The sequence below is a fragment of the Dama dama genome, chromosome 11 (genome assembly GCF_033118175.1).
Source record: "Dama dama isolate Ldn47 chromosome 11, ASM3311817v1, whole genome shotgun sequence".
Taxonomy (NCBI): Eukaryota; Metazoa; Chordata; class Mammalia; order Artiodactyla; family Cervidae; genus Dama; species Dama dama.
Window position 1 is genome coordinate 14,298,551 of NC_083691.1, and position 19,875 is coordinate 14,318,425.

Here is a 19,875-nt window from a genome sequence, read left to right on the forward strand (position 1 = left end):
ACTGGAGTGGGTTGCCATGCCATCCTTCAGGGGATCTTCCCCATCCAGGGATCGAACTTGCATCTCCTGCATTGCAGGCGGATTCTTCACTGCAGAGCCACTGGGGAAGCCCAGAACATGCTCACTTAGTGCTTGTTAAATATTCATCACCTTTTCCTTTTAGAAAGGATATGGGTAGAAACATTTCTTGAAAAAATAAAAATCATATCCCACTCTTGATATATTTAATCTCTTTCCCCCCCATCTTCTTTTCTTTTCCCAGGAGAAGATAATGAATGTCAAAGGAAAAGTGATTCTGTCAATGCTGGTTGTCTCAACTGTCATTGTTGTGTTTTGGGAATATATCCACAGGTAATTATGGAACATGATAAAGTGATGTTAATGAGCATCTCCATCAGTCAAGTCACCAGGTTGAATTAAAATTAGGATTCCTTCCTTCCTGTTTCCCTGAGCCCTAGACTTTAAAGACTGTTTTAAAATCATTAAATCTTCAAGCACTTTCTAAGTAATTAATTATCTTTCTTCCTGCCATGTTCCTAATACCTCAATTTTTATATAACTTTGCAGTTCTGGGCAGGCTAGAGCCAGAAACAGTAAGGTCCTATTAAGATCAAAATGTCATATTAAATTATTTATATGACCAGATATGGAAATTACATTAAGAAATTTCAGACAGGAATTCCACGAGAAGTTCACCCTGATTTTTGCAGTCCTAAAATATTTGCAAAGTTCAAAGGAACTACTCAAAGTTGTTGACTTTTGCTGCAAAATACACTTTGAGTCGCTGGTGATTCATTTGTGCCTGGCTAAACTTTTGAGTGCTTTGTCTTTTTTTATTTTTTGACTCTGGAAAACAAAATGAATGAAATATTTCTGAGTTTTCAAATTCATCCATGGACTCACCTCAAATATTTGAGCTGCTTCTGTGTTTTGAGAAACTATAATGCCTCGGAGGTTCCAGCTGGAGAGGCTTCTGACAGAAAGAAGTCTCCCCAGGCAGCTACAAAAATGCACAATGGTTTTGACTTTAAGAGGCATCAGTACAGTTCAGCCTTTCTTTCAAAAAGGCCACTTTACACCTCTAGATGAACCTAGAGCCTATTATACATCATGAAATAAGTCAGAAAGAGATAAACAAGTATTATATATTAATGCATTCACATGGAATCTAGAAAGATGGTACAGATGAAACTGCAGAGCAGCAAAGGAGATGCAGGCATGAACAGACTTGTGGACACAGTGAGGGGAGGAGAGGGTGGGATGAATTGAGAGGACAGCATTGAAACATATATATTACCATATGTAAAATAGGTAGCCAGTGGGTATTTGCTGGATGCCTCGGGGAGATCAAATCTAATGCTCTGTGACAATTTAGAGGGGTGTGATGGGGTGGGCGGTGGGAGGGAGGTTCAAGAGGGAGGGGACATATGTATACCTATGACTGATTCATGTTTGTGTATGGCAGAAACCAACACAATATTGTAATTATCCTCCAATTAAAAATAAATAAATACAAATAAATAAATAAGGCCACCGTACAACTCTGGGCCAGGAGCACTGTCTTGTCACCATTGATATCTTCATGGTGGAGTGTCTTAGTAGCTTCCCAAGTTCAAGATGATGGCTCGATTAAACATTAGAATCTCGCTTTCAATTCTTAAATTCTAAGATTTGATGAGCTGGCAGGGCTGTCCTGGCTACTTATAAAGGGACTGCACCTTCAGGTACATCAGTGGAAGGAGGAATCTCTAGACTCTGGAGCTGTTTTTCCCCAGGGTGACCTAACCATTTCTGGAGTATTATTGTTGCATTCTGAACAACTCATTTTAAAAGAAACAGGACAAGCTAGAGCGTGACCATGTTAAAGGGGCCTACAAACCAGGTCTTTCGAATTGAAGGAAACTGTGGGTACTTAGTCCGAAGAAAAGATGACTCAGTGTTGGATGCAGGGACGCTGGGGCTCCCGTTACTTGAGGGCTGAGCAAGTATCCTGGCTGGAGTCTGGAACTAGGCTGCCCGGGGCTGGTCCTGCGCCATGACTTACCTCCTCCGTGACTTTGGGCAAGCTACTTCGCCACTCTGTTCCTTGGTTTTCAATGTTTCCCTGTTGTTTAAAATGGGCATAATAGTAGTACCTGCTTCATAGGGCTGTTGGATTAAATAAGTTATTGTGTATAAAGCACTTAGGGCAGTGCACTCAGTAATCGTTCACTGCCATCACCATCATCACCACCTTCTCTTCATCTGCTCAGAGATAAGACAGGGGATTTTAGCAAATAGAAGGAAGAGCTCCAGCAGTTAGAAGAATCCAACAGAAGAGCGCGCGTCCTTTGGGGTCCTGCCCTGAGCTGAGATGCTTGTGTAGGTAGCCTTGAGAGCATTCACGCTCTGAATGCTTGATTGGATAACCTTGGCATTTTGAATTGCAGCCAGAGTCACACTTCCAAATTTTGGGTACTTCACAAAATTAAAATATGGGAGCCAAAGGCCCAAATGTGCATATTGGCACTGGCCTCCCATAAAGAGGGTTATTTTGCCGTACTGGGTACACTCTCTACACAGTAACTAGAGCAGCTTCTGGCTGCTCTTCAGGGCCATAGTCTGGCACCCAGACGGCAGCCACATCATTCTTCAATGTGGGGAATCTATTTGAATGTCTGCAAGAGGTTTAAGAGGCAACAGATTCTTTGCCACCCTGAGAACTGGTCTTGTGATGGTGTGAGGTGAGCTGAGGGCACTCACCTTAGACAGGTAGGCAGCACTTTAGCTAAAAAGGGTTTTAAAGTAATGCAATCAAACACATCAACTGATTAGTAGAGACTATTACCGATAGAGCATCCTGAAAGAATGTCATCAAGGACAGGGTTTGATTTGAGGTTGGATGAAAAAAAAAAAATCTTAGAATTTTAGAGATGGAAGAAACTTTAAACATTTATGATAAAGTAATGATGGTGAAGATGATTTTAATGATGGTACCTGCTAGTTTTTAAGCGTTCGCATGTGCCAGGAACTGTACTGGGCATTCCCTACCCTGCAAGCTAAGTATTAGTCCACATAGTCTATGTATCGAGGTGAGGAACACTAAGTCTCCACAGTGTTAAACGTGAATGTGCAAGGTCACATTTTCTGGAAGATTTAGATCTGAGGCTGTCTGAATATAGCTTATTCTGTGACCCACAATACAACCCTTCCTTCAGTTGAGGGTTCCTATTTGTTAAGAGACAAAATGGAGACTGAATAGGTGAAATAACTTAGCAGTGAATTTATGTTCAAGTTCTAATTGGAACTCAGATCTGATTTATTGTCCGGGCTCCTTCTTGAGCTGGTTGTTCATGCCAAGTGCTGTGAGGGATACAGTGTGAGGCAGAGGGAATTCCTACCCTCAGGAGGTTAAACTCTAGATGGAGCAAGCAGATGTGTACATCAATATCAACAATGCAAAGCTAAGGAAGGATATCAGAGGGAGAGAAAAGGAACCATGAGAATTCAAGGAGGCAAAGATTATGTTTGACTTAGAGAGCGATTTGTTTCTTTGGGGGGGGCAGAGGCACTCATTTACAAATATTTATTGAGTAGCTACTATGTGCCAGTCGCTATACTCAGATTATACCAGGGAAGCCACAGGAGAGGGGGCATTTGAATTGTGCCTTGAAGGATGAATATGAATATGAATATGTTGCTGGGACCTGAAATGTCACAGGCCTCTGGGAGGGGAGGGTGAAAAGGGCAAGATGGCAAATTTAAAAGATGGAACAAGATGGCAAGACTGACTCTACAAATTGATGTCCTAAGCACTTGGTGGGGGTCTGAGTGCTAGGTTGCAGAGGGCCTTCCCCCTCCTCTTTCCCTTCTTCCTAACCCCCTCTTGTCGGGTCTGGAGTCAGATTCCCCAGGTTCAAGTACTGTTTCTTCTAGCAATCCAATCTTAGGCAAAACCACTTAATGCCTAGGTGCCTCTGAGGAAGCATAGAACCTCCTTTGCTGATTGTTGTGAGGATTTAATGAGTTAATACATGTCAATTGCTTAGAACAGTCCCCTGCCAAGTATTAGCTGTTATGAATATTGTCAGATCAATAAACAGATTTAGAAACAAGAGACATTAGAACTTGGTCCACAAGTGTTGAGCTCAGAGGTGTAACTGTAGGTGGAAAGAGGGCATGCATTTCACACTGGTCAAAAGATATGGACTCCCAGCAGGGGCAGAAGGCAGAGTCTGAAACAAGTATTAGTCATTTATATTTTTTTTCAGTGATGAGGGCAGCTAGGGCCAGACAGGTACAGAGCCAGGGCAGGTGCCTGAGCCCAGGTCCAGAACTCTATCCAGGCTCTATCCCTTATATTCACAGGGAGAAGGAAGCAAGAAAGATTTAACCATTGGGCACAGCTTCCATGTGCAGAACAGTGGAAGAATCCAGTATGACAAGTCCTATCCCTTTTCCCCCAGAGTATCTCTCAAGTCAGTGCACTCTGCGCTCTCCATCTCTTTGGCTGCCGTGACCTGGGCCCGGACCGCTGCCAACACCTCCTGACTAGTCACCCCATTTACTCTCATACTGCCTGCAGAGACGACCCCGTCCCTCTCCTGCCTAAAACTCTTCAAGGGCAAAATCCAGAGCAGGCCACAGCGAGGGGACCTCCGGTTACTTCATTTATTTCCTTGCACATTTAAATGCCTCCTTCCTTTTTCAGGGCCTTTGCGTATATATTGTTGGTCTCCAAGAGACACTCTTTCTAATTTCTCTTCCCCTGGATTTCTAGTCATCTTTCAGAACTCAGCTAAAACATTGTTCCCTCCTCTGGGAAGCCTTCCAGGTCTTCCTGTTAAGTGCTCCTAGTTACTTATGCTTTTTTTTTTTTTTTTTTTAACAGCCCTTCTTGGAGCTTGAAGTCCTGTAGCTGTGTGTATAGGGTCTGCCCTCCCTACTAGCTTGTCTGTACCACAAGGACACAAAGGGACTCTGTCTGTCTCAGCCAGCACTGTATCCCCAGCGCTAGGCATGTGGCACACGCTTAGCAAGTATTTGTGGAATGGAGGGAGGTGGTCTGCTTGAGGAGTCAGTCACTGGTTCAGTCTTGTAGATGCCTTCAGATGGTTTCACTGCCTTCGTTAGCCTCAGAAGTGCCCTTTGAGGCTGCTCGCCCTTTGAGGAGGCCCTGAGATGGTGGGGTGCCGGCTCTGCAGTCACTGGTCTTCTGGGGGGAAGATAAATCCTGGGCAAGGGACGGTTGGGCCATGGTGTTCCCCACCAGGAAGCAAGAGGGGAGCCGTCCGGGGAACCCTGTCCCTCAGCGAAGCCACCGCGGACAATGGAGAGCGGCCATCTTTTATTTATTTATTTTTTTAAACTAGGATTTGAGATTCTCCCGAGATCTTCTGACCACTCCTTGTTCTGAGTAATCTAGAAGTGATCAAAGTCCCTTGGTGTCATTGATTTTATCTCAAAGGAAGGTAGAAACCTCATTCTTGTTCAGTCGCTCAGGCGTGTCTGATTCTTCAATTCCATGGACTGCAGCACGCCAGGCTTCCCTATCACTATCTCCCAGAGTTTGCTCAAACTCATGTCCATTGAGTCGGTGATGCCATTCAACTATCTTATCCTCTGTCATCCCCTTCTCCCCCTTCCTTCAATCTTTCCCAGTATCAGGGTCTTTTCCAATGAGTCAGTTCTTCGTATTGGGTGGCCAAAGTATTGGAGCTTCAGTTTCAGCATCAGTCCTTCCAATGAATATTCAGGATTGATTTCCTTTAGGATGGACTGGTTGGGTTTCCTTGCAGTCCAAGGGACTCTCAAGAGTCTTCTCCAACACGGTTCATAAGCATCAATTCTTTGGCACTCAGCATTCTTTACGGTCCAAATCTCACATCCATACATGACTACTGGAAAAACCATGGCTTTGACTAGATGGACCTTTGTTGGCAAAGTAATGTCTCTGCTTTTTAATACACTGTCTAGGTTTGTCATACCTTTTCTTATAAGGAGTAAGCTGTGGTCACCATCTGCAGTGATTTTGGAGTCCAAGAAAATAAAATCTGTCACTGTTTCCATTGTTTCCCCATCTATTTGCCATGAAGTGATGGGATTGGATGCCATGACCTTAGTTTTTTGAATGTTGAGTTTTAAGCCAGTTTTTTCACTCTCCTCCTTCACCTTCATCAAGAGGTTCTTTAGTTCCTCTTTGTTTTCTGCCATAAAAGTGGTGTCATCTGCATATCTGAGGTTATTGATATTTCTCCTGGCAATCTTGATTCCAGTTTGTGCTTCATCCAGCCCAGCATTTCTCATGATATGCTCTGCATTTAAGTTAAATAAGCAGGGTGACAATATACAGTCTTGCCATACTCCTTTACCAATTTTGAGCCAGTCCATTGTTCCATGTCTGGTTCTAAATGTTGCTTCTTGACCTACATACAGATTTCTCAGGAGACAGGTCAGGTGGTCTGGTATTTGTATCTCTTACAGAATTTTCCACAGTTTGTTGTGATCCACACAGTCAAAGGCTTTAGCATAGTCAGTGAAGCAGAAGTAGCTGTCTTTCTGGAATTCTCTTACTTTTTCTATGATCCAACAGATGTTGGCAATTTGGTCTCTGATTCCTCTGCCTTTTCTAAATCCAGCTTGAACATCTGGAAGTTCTCAGTTCACGTACTGTTGAAGCCTAGCTTGGAGAATTTTCAGCATTACTTTGCTAGCGTGTGAAATGAATGGAAACCTGGGCGTAGCCAAAACCCAAGCTCTCAATTTGGCCTGGGGCTTCAGTGATAATGGCTGCAAAATAGCTTTTCTGAATTAAAAGTAATATGATACATTTTTATTTCTCATTTGCTTTTAGCCCAGAAGGCTCTTTGTTCTGGATAAACCCATCAAGGTAAGTGCTTTTAATTCTAGGTATCTATGGGGTTCTCCCCCTGCCCGCTCTGGCTCCCCTACAGTCCATTCTTAACGTGGCAGGTGGTGACACTGCTCTGGTCACAGATGGAGGGGAAGGGTCTCAGGAGTCTGGACTGTATTCCTCTAGCCCCTTAGTCTTTTCTGTCTAGAGCCATGACTCATGTTTTGTCCTTGCTTTTCATCAAGTATCTAATCTCTTCAAGTAGTCTTGTTTGGAGAACATTCCTGCCTTGCTTATAAAAAAATCAGGGTAGATATTGTCCATTAGGCTACCCACCACATGCTGCATAAAGACCCTTGCAAGAAATTTCATTGTGATAAAGGATCAGGAGAAAAGTGTGGGTCTCCTGATGAACTAGTGTGTGGTGTAGTAGTATTGTTATTATTGTCCTTGAGGATTCTACAAGCGTTGATTTTTCAATCTTTGGCTTGGTTGCCAGGAAGCTCAGAGCAAAGTATTATGTTCAACTGCTTGTACTTTCCTTGACCTTCATTTTTGATATAATTTCTCCCCTGGTATTAAATCTTGGCTTTTATGGTTACATGTCATATGACCTTGGCAATTTGCTCAAACCCATTCAACCAGTATCTTAGTCACAAGAATAAAGGTAAAACTTTTATTTTCCCAGAGTGGCTCAGATGATCAAGGTCATGTGAACATACCTACTGAGTGACTAACATGTTTGTTTCCTCTTGCTTCATTTTTGTTCTTGTAGTTTTTCCCTATTTATTATAACCATGCCTTCTTACGGAGAAGGCAATGGCACTCCACTCCAGTACTCTTGCCTGGAAAATCCCATGGATGGAGGAGCCTGGTAGGCTGCAGTCCATCGGGTCGCTAAGAGTTGGACACGACTGAGCGACTTCACTTTCACTTTTCACTTTCAGGCATTGGAGAAGGCAATGGCAACCCACTCCAGTGTTCTTGCCTGGAGAATCCTGGGGATGGGGGAGCCTGGTGGGCTGCCGTCTATGGGGTCGCTCAGAGTCGGACACGACTGAAGTGACTTAGCAGCAGCAGCATGCTTTCTTAATCATAATCCACTTCAAGCACTTCTTGAGTGATGGGATGGGCTTTAAAACATGTTTCTTTTTTATTATGCTGTTCATACCTCACCACCTTATTTGTCCAACTGAGGGTATTGTTTCCTGGTTTCCGTTTCTTTTCCCTCTTCTAGAAGGTCCCCACCCTGGAGAGGCTCTCACAGGGAGTGTAGACACGTCAGTATGCGCTGGTGAAAGTGGCTTCTAATTACAGTTGGTTGAGCTTCTTTCTGGTTCACAGATCCTCGGATTTCCTGCGTCCGTCACTGCTGAACTTTGTAGCAACTCAGATTCTCCTCATTTAGCCAAAGAGATCCTTCTTGGAAGTGTGAACCATTTTGTTTAAAGACTCCAACTTGCTACAGTAATTTTCATCTTAGAAAGTTCTTTTGTGTATGCTACTTATATTTAGTTTTCAAAGCCACCCTCGTGGTAGGTTTCTTCTTGTTGTTATTATTATCTCTGACTTTTCAGAGGAGAAAATTCAAGATTCAGAGAGGGAAAATGTCCTCTCACAGTCACCCAGCTAGTAAGCGGCAGACCCAGGATTCAGATATATGGATTAGTATCCGCCCCCCCACCCCACTCTGTCATTCCGTTTTTCTCCTTCTCTCTCTGTGGGGGTCCCTGGATGAGCTGAGTGCCAGGGGCTGCCCACGGGAGGGGAGATCTAGGTTGTGTCAGGTTCATCCTCTCCCATTCAGCTACAGCAGTGTCACTTGTGTTCATTTTACAAATGAGCGACTTTTTAGCAAAATTTTAAATGACCTGCCATAAAAAGAGTTTGGAAAACCCCCCCGTTTGGGACTGCCTCATTTTCTAAAAATGTTTTTCGTTTTTTCTCATTTCTTAGAAACCCAGAAGTTGGTGGCAGCAGCATTCAGAAGGGCTGGTGGTTTCCGAGATGGTTTAATAATGGGTAAGGCGGTCGCATAGTGATCTGTTTATCCACCCAATGCTATAGAGTCCAGATAGAATGGTTTCACAGCCATGACCTCAGTCATTTGTATTTCTGGCTTATTGGAAACACACAAGGCCTCTATTTCATGGTTGGGACTGGGGCATTAAGTTTGGTGGTCATGTTTTTATTTTTTCCCCATTTAACTTGAGGGTGAGTGAAGTTCAGGCTAAAGTTGGGATTGCAGGGAAGCCTATCATAAACTAAAATGTTTTTATGAGGACTGTTTTATTAGCTTTCCCTCCTCTTGAAATAACCTGATGGTTGTTGGGTCATTAAATTGCTAACTGTGCTGACCTGGAAGGATAATAAGCAAGCTGAGTGTTGCACCATTTCAACAAAAGCACGTCTTTATGAATAAACGTTTAGTATCATGAACCTTTCTCCAGACATTCACTTGGTGAACAAGCTTTCTGCCTTGGAACCCATTTTTGTAAGGTCCTCAGCCACCATCCTGATACCATAGGTCATCCTCCTTGCCTTCCTCAGCTTATTTTTCCATTTGTATGTATGACCCACAGTTACCACGAAGAAGATGAAGACATAGACGAAGAAAAGGAACACAGAAAGGAAGACGAAAGCAAGCTTAAGCTATCGGACTGGTTCAACCCATTGTAAGAAAAGAAGCGTCGCCCCATTTCCAGTAAATCCATAGCTCAGCATAAAGGGGCAGGAGCTATGGAGGCAACAGTGCCATGGAGAACAGCCCTGACTAGGGGGACAGAGACTTAGCATCTATTAGACCTTTACACCAGGTTAGATGAGAAACTTGAGAGGCTGGTTATCTTGACTTATTTGTTTGAGCAATAACTACAATGATTCTGACAGCAGTCAGCCAATGGCAGCAGAAGAATCACAAAATACTGGGGCTTGAAGGGGGTCTCATAGGCCACAGGGTACTATGGAAAGCTACAAAGCTACAGTCAGAGCAAGAAAATTCTGAGATTCAGTTAACTCGTTTGTAAAATGGCAGTGATGTTACAGAAGCTTGTAGGGCCATGTGTACATTCTTTAAGCAAGCATACAACAAGTGTTTATCAAACACCCATGTGTTTTACAACTACTGGTCACTATCCATTAATGTGTTCAGAAACTAGCTGAATGGGTTAAAAACAGCCTTTTAAAAATTGAAATCAACAGAAAACCAGAGGGCATCACCTGAGGAAAGATAGGTATTTTTATGTGGATTTTTGCCTCTCTGTATGTGTGTATGTGCATGTGTTTTTGACATGAGATGTATTTCTTACTGTGAATCATGGTAAAAAATTCTGTACTAGACATTGTATTAGGTATAGGAGACAGGAAAAATCAATCAGCATGGTTATATTCAAGAAGTGCACGGTCCTGTAGGGGCTCTAGACGTGTAACTAGTATTTGCCAAGGTTGATTAAGGAGCTGTGAGCAGCCTGACTTAGAAGGAAGTGGTTTGGGGAGTAGGGAGGCGGGAGCTGTCCGGGATGACTATGAGTCCTGAGAGACCGGTGGGTGGTGGTGCCATGGACCAGAAAAGGGTCTAGAAGTGGTGAAGGGGAGGGGTGATGAGCTCAGCTAGGGATGTGTATGGATTCAGGAACTTATGGGGCCACTGGACAGAGATTCATAGGGTGCCTATCATAGTCATTCAGGCCTATAAAAAAATACCATGGACTGGATGGCTTATAAACAACAAATATGTATTTCCTACAGTTCTGGAGCCTGGGGAGTCCAAGATCAAGGCCCCAGACGGGGTGGTGTCTGATGAGGACCCACTTCCTAGTGTATTCATGACGGTGTTCTCACCGTGTTCTCACGTGGTAGAAGGGGAGAGGGAGCTCTCAGGGGCCTCTTTTCTAAGGGCACTAATCCCATTCATGAGAGCTCTACCCTCATGACCTGATCCTATCCCTAAGGCTCCACCCCTTAGGTTTCAACACATGAATTTTGGGGGGACATAATAGTCTGTAGCAGTGCCCCAAGTGTGGCAGAAGATAGGTGGTGGATATGTAGGAAGAGGAGCAATGGGATCTGCAGGCCTGGATGAGGCACCAGGCCGATATCTGACGTCAGCGTTTAAAGGGCCAGTGGAGGAAGAGAAGTCTGAAAAGGAGCAGGAGCGGCTGTAGAGGTAGGAGGAGGATCAGGGGAGAACAGCAGCTATGACAGCATGAGGGATCTTGGCTCTGCAAAGACTGAATGTGTTCTGGCAAGTTCTCTTATTTTGGGACAAAGGATCCATGCCAGTGTGAAAGGATGGGAATTTTTCTTCCCCCACCTCCACCCCCCTCCCCCCAAGGTATCATTTAAGGAGCTGGAAAACAGGGTAGCCATCTATGGGATGCTAAACCATTCCTGGAAATGTAAGAATATGGAAGCACTGTGGTTTGATAAGCCCCTTAGGTATATGTGTGTGTGTGTGACGGGGGCGAGAGCCCCCTCAATGGCCAGCTAGATGAGTTAACGATTAGTTGCCAAGCTTACTTCAAAGGAGGGTAGCACACTTTCACTGTGGTACTTCTGCTTTGCCGAGTGGGACCTGGAGGCGGGGGCCAGGGCTGCATTAGTCTGGTCAGAGAAGAGAAACAGATCACAACCAGAAGCTGTCACTCTCTCCATTGTCCTCCAAATGAATGATGAGCAGATATTTAAAGAATATTGATTTGTAGTGACACCAAATCTAAGCCTTCTCAGGGCACTAAAGTGTATTTCTTGCAGAAATGAATGAAAGGTGAACAACTGAATTCACAGATGACATATTTAATAGAAATGTATCCTTTTCTGTAAACTACCAGAAGCATGTTAAGTATATTGTAGATACATTTTTATATCAATATCTCTTAGCCTCATATCATCACATTCTCTTAATTTTCCTCCTACTTTCTCAGTCTCCTTAATGGGGCCCTTCCCTTTTCTCAGGCCTCAAATATTAGCTTCTGGAGGTTGAGTCCAGTATCCTCATCTCTTTTCTTTATTCCATCTTCCAATGTGCTCTCATCCATTTCCATGGCATTAGATACCATCCATGGGAGAATGACTCCCACATTTACATCTTAAGTCCAAAGGTTTTCTCTGAGCCCCCGCTTATGTCTAACTGTGTGTCTCACAGAGTTCTTGATTCACCCCACCCCCGTTCTTCTCATTCCTATTTAAGTCAGAGTCCAGGAGACCTCTCCAATTCATCCTTCACTCTTTCCTTCATCCATCCCACAGTCTAATCCATTAGCATGTTCTGTTAGTTCTTCCTCCAAAATTCTTCCCACATCATCTCCTTCTTGCCATCCCACAGCTCTTGTCTTTGTCCTTCAGCCTGGAAGGAGTCCAGTAAAGAACATGCTGTATGCATGCTACATCTTTCGTGAACTGCTACCTGATTCATAGAATTTTAATACTTCCTCTGCCCAGCCCCTGGGGACCACAGTGTTCCCATTAATAAGCATATGCACATGATCAGTCAAGTCTGACTCTTTGTGACCCCATGGACTATAGCCTGCCAGTCTCTTCTTTCCCTGGAATTTTCCAGGCAAGAATACTGGAATGGGTTGCATTTTCTACCCAAGGGGATCTTCCCATCCCAGGGATCTAATTTGCATTACCTGCATTGCAGGCAGATTCTTTACCAACTATGCCACCTGGTAAGCCCATAAATAAGTACGTAAGGTGTAAATGCTACCAAATACCTAGGTAGGTATATGTTTGGGTTATGGAGGCCCTTCTATGTTGTGGGAAACCTTTGGCCTATACTTGGGGAATCCGACAAGCGGAGGTAACACAGCAGATATGCTGCTTGGAAAGAAGGCATTTGGGCAGTTTTCCGTCTTTCCTGGCACTTTTTCCTCCTTTTAGAGCCCCATCTTGGTGACCTTGGACATCTTTTGGTCTTACACATGTGTAGCTTGCCTGCTGTCACTTCTTTATTTTTTTTTTTTCCCGGGTTGGGGTGGGGGAGGTTTATCCAGGAAGCTGATCTCAACCATCCTCCCACCCCCTCGTCCTCCCCTCGGGCCTGCCTTTTCAGCCTGTCATCTGGCTTCTTAGTCAGGGTCGCTGACATGTGGGAATTGCCAATGGAATTTAATAATTAACAGCTAGGAAATAGAAAATTTTAATTTTTAATGAAACATTAATTTTTAATATTACTACATTTTTTTTTCCCTTGCTCAGAGGAATCTTCCCCATCAAGTAACCAAACTGGACATTGGTGTCTTGACTCAGTCCTTTCTGGAAGGTGTAGAACTGAGTGGTCGTGCAGTGGAAGAGTGGCAGGTGGCAGGCTGGCCACCTGTCAGGACTTTGAGACCCTCGATGGGTAGGCAGGTCTCATTCTCCTGATCTCGGGGCTCAGCATGGGGCCTGACAGGGAGCAGGGACTTAGCAGAAGTGCCTGGAGGGATTTAGTGCCTTGGTCTGACCCCTTCTGTTGATTAAGTGGTAGTTCCCTTCTCCTACTCTCCAACCCCCTGCTTTCTTTATTTGTGAAATTAGGGTGATGACAGCACCCACCCTAGAAAGAGGTTGTGAGGATTCAGTGAAAGAATGAAAGCCGAGGATTGAGCCCCGATGCCTGGAATACGAATACCATCCTTTCCTCCTTTTCCTCCTCCCCTTTCTCTTCCCTTTCTTAAAAATGTTGCCCTCTCACCAAATGTTCAGCTCACACGCAGCTGCATGGCTTAGCTAATGGGTTGGGTCAGAATGGCTAAGAGATCCCTGACAGGCTACACTATGAATGGCAATGGGTGAGATAACAATACATGGGAGGGTTTACATTCAGAAACAGTGGTGATAGAATAAGCCTGTGTGTGTGTGTGTGTGTGTGTGTGGTCTTTCTGGTTTGAAATCTAGTCATTCAACAAAGCTGGGGGTTTTATATGACTAAAAGCATCCCATAAGCTTCTAAAAACAAAATACAAAAGCTCATTTCTCATCTGTACTGATAAAAATGCTGAAATATCTAAGTTGAATGGAAATGATGACAGACCTGGTTTTTAGTTCGTCAGCCTAGCAAGTAAATATCCAACACAATAAGCAATAGATGCAGTGGTTCGGAGCATGGATTTCCCGAGTCAGACTCTCTGGGTTCAGATTCCAGCTTGGCTCCTTAGCTGCTGTGTGACCTCCAACAAGTTATTTAACAGTTCTGTGCTGCAGTTTCCGCTTTGTTAAAACGGGAATCAAAATAGCAGCTTCCTTTGAAGGGTGAAGCCCTGGGTACTGTGGCTTGTTCTATAGGAAGTATCCAGGGTACACTAGTTATCCCCTTTAGCTGTTTGGCCTTGGACAAGTCAACAAGCTTTTCTGAGCCTTGGTTTTCTTATCTGTACAAAGAACATAATACATGACAGGGCTTTTGCAAGGACTATCTGAGAAAGTAAGTGTGTGTGTGTGTGTGTGTGTGTGAAAGTATTTCATGCAGGTTGGTGCAGACACGCCGCTGACATACCCGGGTGTGAAGGGAGAGCTGGGCCGTGGGGTCTGAGACAAGACCCAGTGGGGAGGGCCGGCCCAGCAGTGTCCCTCCCCGTCTCTGGAGGAGACTCTGTGTGTGGAGGAGGGAAGCAGGCCTGCTGCAGAGCACCGGGAGGGGATGGGAGGGCCTGGTTGGTTCTAGAACGGGAGGACCGCAGAGCTTGGTGACGGAGGGACAGGAGGTGTGAACGAGGGTCTGCTGGGGGCTGGGGTGAGGGAGGGGGTGACCTGGCCTTGCCCAGCCTCCCTGGAAAAACTCAGCTTCAGCCATGGCGGAGGGGCAGTGTTGTGAAAACCCACTCTCCACCCATGTGTGAGGGAGGGAGGAAGCTCTCAGTGGGCCGATCTGTTTGCCGACATCTCCTCCATAGCCTCACCAAGGCCACCGGCACAGAGTCAGCAGGGGCCTGATGGGGCCACCGAGGCTTTGCCTCAGTCACTGGCCCTGTCCCCGCAGTGGCTGAAGTGCGGTGGGGCCCTTGTGTGACCAGGGTTGCTCTAAGTGACTGTGTTTTGGTCTCCACTTCCCGCCAGGGAAGGGCAGTCATTTGCAAACACAAACGGGGTTGGAGCCGAGTCCCCACGCCATTCCTGCCTTGGCCTGGGCCCTGGCTGCAGCGCAGCCTTTCTGCATTTACTCTTTACAGTTCTTTGGTTTGTCTTTGCTCTTACGCTGCTTCCTGTGTTTGTGTTGGCTTTGCCAAGCCCCTTTCAAGTGTGCTGAGTGCACAGAACACACCCTCCCCCACCCCCAGCTTTGTAAAGAGGAAACGTGATCTGAGAGAGGTGACAGCCAGGGTCCCCGTGTTCCATCCCTGGCCGCTGTGAGCCTGCAGGATCCTCTGTTAAGTGACCGTCTGCTCCTTGTATGTCAAATGAACAAAAGCACCAGAAACCCCTTAGTCCTATACCCAGGTTACAACCAGAAATTCCTTTCTGGCAAAAGGCAGATGGAAACAGCTTCTTCCTCTTTCAGCTCTAATGTCACTCTGCGTCCAGCATCAGGGCTTTCTCTGGGTCAGATGGCACCCATTGGGATAAATAACGCCTAAAGATGCCCCTGGCAGCTTAGGAAGGGGCTGGGGAGATGGGGGTGGGATACAGAAGGAAGATGAGGATAGGGAAAGCAGGAAAGGGGGACAGAGGGCATGAGCTGTATATGTAAGACCCTTCTAGGGCCCCCGCTAAGGCAGTCCCCAGGCACCTGGGCCAGAGTCTCCTGTCCATCACCCAGAAAATGCTGCAGATGTCACATCACTGTTCAGGGTTAAACTCCTGTCAGGATTCAAGCCACTGCTGACCCGTTTTCTGTCTGATGTCTCTGCCCCTCCTTAGCAAGGCCATCCTGACTCATGGACTCTGTTTTGTCACCAGTAAACGCCCTGAGGTTGTGACCATGACGGATTGGAAGGCTCCTGTGGTGTGGGAAGGCACTTACAACAGAGCCATCTTAGATGATTATTATGCCAAGCAGAAAATTACCGTCGGCCTGACGGTTTTCGCTGTCGGAAGGTAGGTGTCGCTAATAAGAGTGACCTTGACTTTTCCTTTGTCCCACTGTCAGAAGGTTGGTGGCCTTCCCTGGGCTCATGGATGCTATTCATGGACGTGTCTGAATCATTAGACAGGGGAATGGAGTAATAGGACTGTTTCAGGTTCCTTTCTGCTGAGGCCCCAAGAGGCTGAGAACAAGACAGCGGATGGGGAGTAGACAGCTTCCCACCTGAGCGAGGCCTTGGTTGCAGGTTAGACTGTCTGCTACACTCACTGAGCCTGGAGTTTCCAGCACACCCAGAGCCGCCTCCACCCTGACCTCCACAGCCCTCTCTGGGAATTCCAAAAATGCCAGCTATTAGACAGCGCGAATGCGTGTCATTGTTTCTCCCACGGGCTCAAGACCCCAGACTGAGAACCAAGGACAGAAGTGACTAAGCGCGGAGCTTCCCCACGTCAGCCTGGCTGACCGCTCCTCCCAGGCTTCCTCAGCTGCCCTATTCCTCCTAGAGGCTTTGGCCCCCGGAGATCTGGCCAACCAGAACTTCCTCTTCCAGAGGTTGGATGGGTTCCTGTTTCTGCTTCCATTTCCTTGTTTAGAATGACATTTCTCCCCAAACTGCAATCATTCTGACTTAAAAGTCGGAGCTGTGATATAAGTTTAAAATAGAACCCATTTTGTTCTTTTGGAGAATTTTTTTTTTCTCGAAACCAAAGCAAAAGTTCACTTTTTCTATTAGCCTCCTCCCTGCAACCCCCCTCTGTGGGCCTTCGCATCTGTATCTTTTCCGAGAGCCACATGGAAAGTTGACCTCTCGCTTGTACACAGAGCGGTGAAGGCCCAAGTTGATCTGAGTGAGGATCTGCGTGTCTTCACTCCCAAGACCGTCCCCAACCCAGAGCCCGGAAGCCATCACCTCACCATACTGGTCAAGTCCTGATGTCACCACCTGGGGCGTCTCTGATGGAGAAGGGTGACTCTGGAGTTTTGACATTTTTACTGGAAGAATCTGTACTGTTATGAGTCTGGAGCAGATGCTTAGCTCACCTCATCCTTTGGTATGAGAGGTGACAAGCCAGCCACACTGCAGACTGATTTACTCCTGATGTTTCCACAAAGAACAGAGTGTGGCCTGTGGCTCCACAATGGCTTCAGCCTTGTATTCGCAGCTTCACGGAGCTAAACAGTAAATTGTACACCCTGGTGAAAACCCCGAGCTCGCCTCTTGGAGTCAGGAGGGGACTGCTTGTACTCTGCAGCAATAAATCCTCCCAAGAGTGGATTTGGACTTTTAGGAGGTGTGATGTTTGGTTTGTTTTCAAATAACAATGCCTGGAGCCAATTGCAATGCTTTCATCTCTCAATAATGTTGAACCTCGCTAGGGCCCCCTCCCCTCCCCCTAGGATTGTCTCTTAAGCTTCAGGGCACAATAGATTTTTTTCAGAGCCATGGCAGAGTCCCTCTTTATATTGCTCAGATATATTCTCTCTGTTCAAAGAATCAATACTGTAAAACCCGGGGTTTTTCCAGAGACCAATATTAAAACCACAGTTTATTTTTGTAGAAACAAACGGGAATCCAAACTGCAACTAAGGAGCAAAAACAAATGCCAGTTATTATTACTCACAAAATGTCATAACTGGCCGTGAGTGTGATCAGCAAATTAAACTTAATCCACATTCGCTGAGCATGAGTCTTGGGGTGGTGCAAGCTGTGTTAAGCCAACTCCTTCTTTCCTTCTCTATCATCCCCATGGTGTCACATGATAGTGTGTAGTTTGGCTTACAAAAGACATGAACATGTTTTTTGAATGAATAAGTAAATAGCTAAAATACCACATCTGTTAGAAGGACCTAAATCCAAAACATGACAACACAAACTGCTGGCGAAAATATGGAGCAAGAACTGATTCACTGCTGGCGAGAATGCAAGATGGTTCAGCTGCTTCGGAAGACAGTTCAGCAGATTCTTATAAAGCTGAACATGTTCTTATCATACAATCTAGCAATTGCACTCCTTGGTATTTACCAAAAAAAGCTGAAACTTTATATCTACACAAAAACTTGCATAGAGATGTTTATAGCAGCTTTATTCATAGTTTCTAAAACTTAGAAGTAACTAAGATGTCCTTTAGTAAGTGAATGGATTAATAAACTGTGGTACATCTAGGTGGTAGAATATATTATCAGTGCAAAAAACACAAACTCTATCAAGCATGGAAGAGATAGAGGGGCCTTAAATGCATATTACTGAAATACATATTAAAAGAAACCAATCTGAAAAGACTACCTGCTGCAGATTCCAACCTTGTAACATTCTGGAAGAGGCAAAACTATGGAGACAGTAAAAAGATCAGTAGTTGCCAAGGGTCAACAAAGGGGGATGGATGAATAGGCAGAACACAGAATTTTTAGGGCAGTGAAAATACTCTGTATGATATCATACCTAGTGAAAAACACTTGTCATTATATATTTGTCAAAACCTATAGAATATACACAACCAAGAGTGAACTTTAATGTAAATGGTGGATTTGGTGTGATAATGATGTGTCAGTCTGGGTTCATGAACTGCAGTGGGTGCTGGACACTGATAGTGGGGGAAGCTGTGGGAAGGAGCAGGGAGCATGCGGGTATATGAGAACTCTGCAATTTCAGCTCCATATTTCTGTAAGCATAAAAATGTTCTAATAATTAAAATCTATTAGAAAAGGAAGTGAGGTAGTTAAAATAAGTTTAAATCAGAGGTTGTTTGCTCTGGTCTTTGAATGGGTCTTATAATGGTGGTAGCTGGATAATGTATTGGTATAAAGTGAATGTGTAATGTGGAGGGGTATTCATGTCCCATAACCCATTCTCTGGGTCCCAGAGAAGGAGAAGAGAGTGGCGATGGTTAGTCTTAGGCATCCCCAAAGGACCTAAGGGGCATGTCACCCTTTCATCTGGTAGGGCAGTGTGACATTGGAGTGTGCATTGGGGTTTTGAGAGATGCCTGAGAACTAGCGCCCCCTGATGTTGATTGAAGGGTACAACCTTCCAGTTATAAAATGAGCACGTTCTGGGGATCTGACGTAAAGCATTGTGATCATTGTTAATAATATTGTTTTATATACTTATAAAGTTATTCAGATAATAAATCTCAAATCTTCTTGCAAAAAAGAAATGATGATTATGTGACGAGATGAAGGTGTTAACTAATGCTACAGTGGTAATAATTTTGTGATATATGTGTGCTGCATGCTCAGCCACTTCAGTTGTGTCTGCCTCTTTGCGCCCCTATGGTCTGTAGCTCATCAGCCTCCTCTGTCCATGGTATTCTCCAGGCAGGAATACTGGAGTGGATTGCCATGCCCTCCTCCAGGGGATCTTTCTGACCCAGGCATCGAACCCGCATCTCCTGCATCTCTTGCATCGCAGGCAGATTCTCTACCCACTGAGCCATCTGGGAAGCCCTTTTGTAATATATGAATCACCAAATCAACACTTGGTACACCTTAAACTTAAACTATGCTATATGTCAATCATATCTCAATAAAACAGTACTAAAAAACGACCAGCACACTTCCGCCTGCCCAAGGTCTGAACCAACTAATAAATAAGAGAAAGGATAAATAAGGTAGATGGTAGTGATGATCACCTTCACTACAGTTAAAGCTGATATTGAAGAATATGGGTTATAAAACTGAAGGCCCTGGGCCTCCTAATGTTGAACCACAGAATTAGAAAGACTTAGGCATCCCTCATCCACAGTACGAGAAACTGCAGGTGTCTGGATGTTGGAGAAGGGCCTGTACCATTTAGCTACACTGCAGGGCCCAGAGCAGTTGAGAATACATATTCTCTCCACCTGGCTGGCTTCCGAGAGAGAGGAGGGGCTGGGCCTGCCCAGTCACCTTCCAGAATCATCAGGTAAGTCAGTTCACCTCCTCAAAGTTGAGTGAATGAATGGTGGAGAGTGCCCAGAAAGAATAGTACAGCAACGGACGTGCCTTGATGAGAACAGCATGTCATCGCCTGAAGAAATCCCATTGTGTGTGTTCAGTCACT

At 45.0% G+C, this 19,875-nt stretch overlaps 1 protein-coding gene across 4 annotated transcripts in view; it reads left to right on the top strand.

Annotated features, from left to right (window-relative positions):
- The window catches only part of GGTA1 (glycoprotein alpha-galactosyltransferase 1 (inactive)), a 72,467-nt gene that overhangs the window by 49,782 nt on the left and 2,810 nt on the right, over positions 1 to 19,875 (top strand). For 3 of the 4 annotated variants that reach the window (XM_061154750.1, XM_061154747.1, XM_061154748.1), the window contains 5 exons: positions 263 to 351; positions 6,833 to 6,868; positions 8,789 to 8,854; positions 9,415 to 9,507; positions 15,710 to 15,847. In XM_061154750.1, coding sequence (XP_061010733.1) covers positions 272 to 351; positions 6,833 to 6,868; positions 8,789 to 8,854; positions 9,415 to 9,507; positions 15,710 to 15,847 — 413 coding nt within the window. In that variant the 5' untranslated portion in view covers positions 263 to 271. The remainder of the gene's footprint in view (positions 1 to 262; positions 352 to 6,832; positions 6,869 to 8,788; positions 8,855 to 9,414; positions 9,508 to 15,709; positions 15,848 to 19,875) is intronic. The other variant, XM_061154751.1, reaches the window with a different exon arrangement.